Genomic DNA, 4778 nt, shown 5'->3' with positions numbered 1-4778 from the left:
GCCCTTTCTTAGCACTTACCCAGTCCCACTCCTCAAGTGTGTTACACTCTCCACTTACAAAATGGTAAAAAAATTAAAAAAACCCTTAACATTTTATTTATTTTTCAAATTGATACCTAATTATTTTCAAATTTCAATAATAAATTATAATTCTGAAAAAATTAAAAATTAATTTTGTTTTCAATTAACATTTTAGGGACTATTATTGCCCTTTTCCCAATTCTAACCCTAAGTCCTAAAAAGTTCAAAACCTAAAACTACCCAGCCGTCATCCCTATCCTTGCCACCACCACCCTTCAACTCCAGCCCCGCCTTTGTCGATTTCTCTTACGTTGCTGATGTTGCTTCTTCGTCTGGTTCTTCGCTGCTGCTTCTACTTCTCCGTCGTTGCTTCAGTTTCCGCCGTTCCATTTTTCCCTTTCTTTTTTCATTTTTCCGCCGGCAACTTCCCCTGCCCTCAAATCCTTTGTCATCTGTTCTCAGAGTAACAGATGAACAAACATATTTGTTTATCATTAAATTTTTTACGGATTTCAATTTGGGTTTGAATTTTCCGTTGGAGCTCCGGTTTTGATAGGTTACAACAACAATGAAATATGAATGGTGGGGGACAAGAACAATTCTTGCAACAACAGACCGGCAGGGATGATGGAAATGAATAGGGTGCCGGCGGTGGAAACAAATTTGGTGCCGATGGTTTGCTTCTCTACATTTTGTGGTTGGATTGTGAGAGATTTAGTGAGATGTTAAATTTGTTAATGAATTTAGAAAGGAATTTGTTAATGAGGGATTTTGTGAGAATTTGAATTTGTTAATCAATGGAGCAGATGGTGAGTTTTGATTTAATTAGGTTGGATTTATGTTTAATTAGGTTAGATAATTAGATTTAATTAGTTTAATTAAAATTTCAACTAGGATTTCAATTAGAATATAAAAAAACTCCGGTGGAAAAAAAATTCCGGCGGGAGTTGGCGACGGTCGACGGTGGAATGGAGCGGTTTCCGGTGAAAATTGAGGGGTGAATTGACACGGTTTTATATAGTTTAGGGGGATGTTATCCCACTCTCTTTGGGTGTTTTTGATAAAAAAACACAAGTTGCGGGTTATTTTGATCCAAAAGTCTTCAAAATAACTTTTTTGATATTTCGTGCCAAGTTGAGGGGGTGAACTGATCATTTGTTCTTTATTATTTAGATCATTTTAAGGCTGTGTAACTCCGCCCAAGACTTGTTCGGTTTGATGTGTTCCTTGCTCGCTTTAACGTATCCATTGTAGTATTTAAATTGCTATTTAATTTTTATAATGTATATAACAATTGCCTAACATGAATTAAATCACGCCAAAAGTTAATTAGGTTTATTTTCTATTTTTCAGTATAAACAATATACTCCCTCCGTCCCGTTTAAGAAGGGACGAATGGATTTTACACACAAATTAAGAAATCAAGACAACATTTTATTGTTCCATATTTGCCCTTATTAATTGTTAATTTTGTTAAAAATAATGTACGTTGATAATATAAACTAGCAAGTGGATAGTTATTGGAGAATTTGAATAATTATGCATGGCACAAAAAATCATTGCAGAATTCTAAATATAGGAATCCCTACTGTACAAATATAGAAAGGCTATTTATGCTTTCAAAAACAAGGAAGTTACTCAATCATATTGTTAAACTTATGGAGGCAAATTTAAAATTAGGAAACCCGCCAATATTTTTGGCTTGATTAACATAATCAGTTTTGACAATGATAAAACTCCATATATATTCAGTTTTTTTCCTACGTAATTTCTATGACTAAAATATTTCCTTCTCTTAATTAAATTGTTTCCAGATTTGATTTCTTACCAAAAAAAATATCAAATGAAGTTGAAAATACATCTACCAACAATTCTTTACCAGATTTAAACATTCCTTACCAAATTCCAAATGATGTTCCTCACTTCAACATTCCCTGTCAACCAATACCAAACTATATTCCAGACTTAAATATCCCTTTTGAACAACAACACAGTGACAATGAAAGCTATCAAGATAATGTACCGCCTGAAGATGTTGATCCTGAAAACATTATCAACGATGGTATATCAAGAAAGTGTTTGACGAATACTCAACGAAATGTTATTTTTCAATCTCTACTTGCGAAGAGTAATAATGGAATCATAAAAAAGGGAGCGATATCTCAGGTAGCATCACAATTTTCTGTTAATAGAAAAGCTGTGAGTAACATTTGGTCGAAGGGTAAAAGGTGCATGGAAAATGAATCAACGGTTGATGTTTGTAAGAACCTTCGAGCACGCTCTAAACGGGTAGTATTAACATTCGATCAAGTTTCTTCTATTACGCTTCGAGATCGTACAACTATACAGAGAATGTCAACTGCTTTAAGTATTTCAAAAACAACGCTCCATAGACGGATTAAAGAAGGTGAAATAAAAGCTCACTCCAATTCTTTGAAGCCATTTTTAACTGAAGATAATAAAAAGGTGAGGCTGAAATTTTGCATTGACATGATTAATCAAGGTACTATTAATTCAAGGCCTTTATTTACTGATATGTATAATCACGTGCATATTGATGAGAAATGGTTCTACTTGACAAAGGTTTCACAAAAATATTACCTTCACCCTCAAGAAATTGAACCGCTACGTACTTGTAAAAGTAAAAGGTTCATTACGAAGGTCATGTTTTTAGCCGCGGTTGCTCGACCGAACGTCAGAACATCTGATGAAATATTTTCTGGTAAGATTGGTATTTTTCCTTTTATTTTTAAGGAACCGGCAAAACGAAATAGCAAAAATCGAATTGCTGGAACCTTAGAAACAAAGGCCATCGAAAATGTGAATAAAGATGTAATACGTCAATGTTTGATTGAGAAAGTTTTGCCTGGTATTCGCACAAAATGGCCTGAAAATAGATCAAGGGTCATATTCATTCAACAGGACAATGCAAGACCTCATATAAAGCCCGACGACGATAAATTTCTTCAAGAAGCTCGAAAGGATGGTTTTGATATTCAATTACGTTTTCAACCTCCTAATAGTCCCGATTTGAATGTCTTGGATCTTGGTTTTTTTAGATCAATCCAATCTCTTCAACAATAACAAGCACCAACAACAATTGACGAATTAGTGACAGTAGTTGAAAATGCATTCAACGAATTAACTTCTGAAAATTTAAATTCTGTTTTTTTGACATTGCAAAGTTGCATGATTAAGGTTATAAAACTCAAAGGAGGAATTAATTATTCTATTCCACATATGAGTAAAGAAAGGTTAAGGCGAGCGGGTCAACTTCCAGAATGTATCGAATGCGATCCTATAATTGTGAACCAAGCCATTGAAACCTCACAAGAATAAGTGAAGCTTTTCTCGCCATAACATGTATGTTTTTGCTAATTAATTTCACTTACTACTATATTAGTTCATGATGGCTATATACTTACCATATTAATCCATTACAGGTGATGGCCTTGCTGGATATTTTTTGCCATAGGATTGAATAGGCCAAAGTTCATATCTAAATTTTTGTAAGTGTTTTTCAAATATGAATGGAGTTAAAAGATTCAAAGAGCTATCATTTTCAATTAATTTATTTATTTAAGGATATTGTTCACTGGAGTTGTATGAGCGGTTCATACTCAGATTAATACCAACAAATATAACAACGAAATTAAAAATAAAATTAACCAAAAATTTAAACATTAACTTTATTTAAATATTAATAATACTACACCATAATAATTCTCATCATTACTTGCTTAACATCTTAAACATAATCTTCTCACATTTGATAATACTGACCATGGAGACTCATTTGAAAGCTTTTGGCATGTAAATCTTCAGTATTTTAGTGATAACCATGTCTTGTTCTTGAGCAGGAGAAATGAAACCATCTTCTTTTGGTGGATGATTTAAATCAAGCATTGGCCTTTTCATATTCTTCTCTGAGGTGTTCGTTTCTGGTTTTTGAGTTTCATCTTTTGTTGCGTCCATTTCAAGTGTTGTTAGATATGAATATTTTGTTGTCTTAATAAAACAAGTAAAAGTGACTATTTATATGGCTACATAGTGCTTTGGAACTACAAATGATAATAAATCAATTGTCTTGTTAATTGAATTTTCATTAAGTGTATTTGAGGATTGTTAAAAGGGTAAACATGGAAGATTAATGTAAATTAGCGCGGAAAACACGATTTGGCCTTCTTATACGGGACATCCAAAAATTGGATATGTCCCTTCTTAAACGGGACGGAGGGAGTAATAATTATCACACTTTTAAACTACCAAGAGAAATTGAGAAATAATTCTCAACTTCCTTTTATTTTTGTAAAAAAAAAGAAAACTTATTTTGTGGGTAAATTTGACCACTTTACACAAAGCATGATGTCCAAGCATTTCGGATGCTACTAGGGATGGCAATGGGGAGGGGATTCCCTGCTTTCCGTGGGGACCGCCCCCTAATAGGGCGGAGAATCCCCACCATTTACCCTCATGGGTACGGGGATGGGAGAAATCATTCCCCAACTACGGAGATGGAGAGGGGACGGGGAGTATAGTCCCCACTCTATGGGGATATCCATCCCCGTCCTCATGGGGATCTGATTTATATTTATGTATATTTATATTATATTATAAGTTTTAGTATGTTATTTTTAATTTTAAATAATTTTAATTTAATTTTTTTTATTAGTTTCTGTTTAGTTATAAATATATAATATTATAAAAGATAATAGTATTTTCTATAATGATATTTTTTTAAAATATCTTATGAAAAT

The 4778-nt window shown here is 33.2% G+C and overlaps 1 protein-coding gene across 1 annotated transcript; it reads left to right on the top strand.

Annotated features, from left to right (window-relative positions):
- The first annotated feature begins 600 nt into the window (after positions 1-600).
- Positions 601-3105, top strand: LOC126667291 (uncharacterized). Its single transcript, XM_050360263.1, has 4 exons — positions 601-696; positions 773-830; positions 916-1018; positions 1836-3105. Exons 1-4 carry the CDS (start codon positions 601-603, stop codon positions 3103-3105), a joined length of 1527 nt encoding a protein of 508 aa, XP_050216220.1.
- Positions 3106-4778: the final 1673 nt, after the last annotated feature.

This window comes from Mercurialis annua, linkage group LG2, assembly GCF_937616625.2.
Source record: "Mercurialis annua linkage group LG2, ddMerAnnu1.2, whole genome shotgun sequence".
Classification (NCBI taxonomy): Eukaryota; Viridiplantae; Streptophyta; class Magnoliopsida; order Malpighiales; family Euphorbiaceae; genus Mercurialis; species Mercurialis annua.
The sequence above is the reverse complement of the archived record's forward strand: the minus strand, read 5'-3'. Positions and strand labels throughout refer to the sequence as shown.

What these genes read in the sequence shown, in the direction of transcription:
- LOC126667291 (XM_050360263.1), top strand. Translation starts at nt 601, where the DNA reads ATGGTGGGGGACAAGAACAATTCTTGCAACAACAGACCGGCAGGGATG. An exon ending in GTTAATCAATGGAGCAGATG is followed by an intron (nt 831 to 915) that starts GTGAGTTTTGAT and finishes AATTTCAACTAG; the next exon opens with GATTTCAATTAGAATATAAA. An exon ending in TTTCCGGTGAAAATTGAGGG is followed by an intron (nt 1,019 to 1,835) that starts GTGAATTGACAC and finishes AATTGTTTCCAG; the next exon opens with ATTTGATTTCTTACCAAAAA.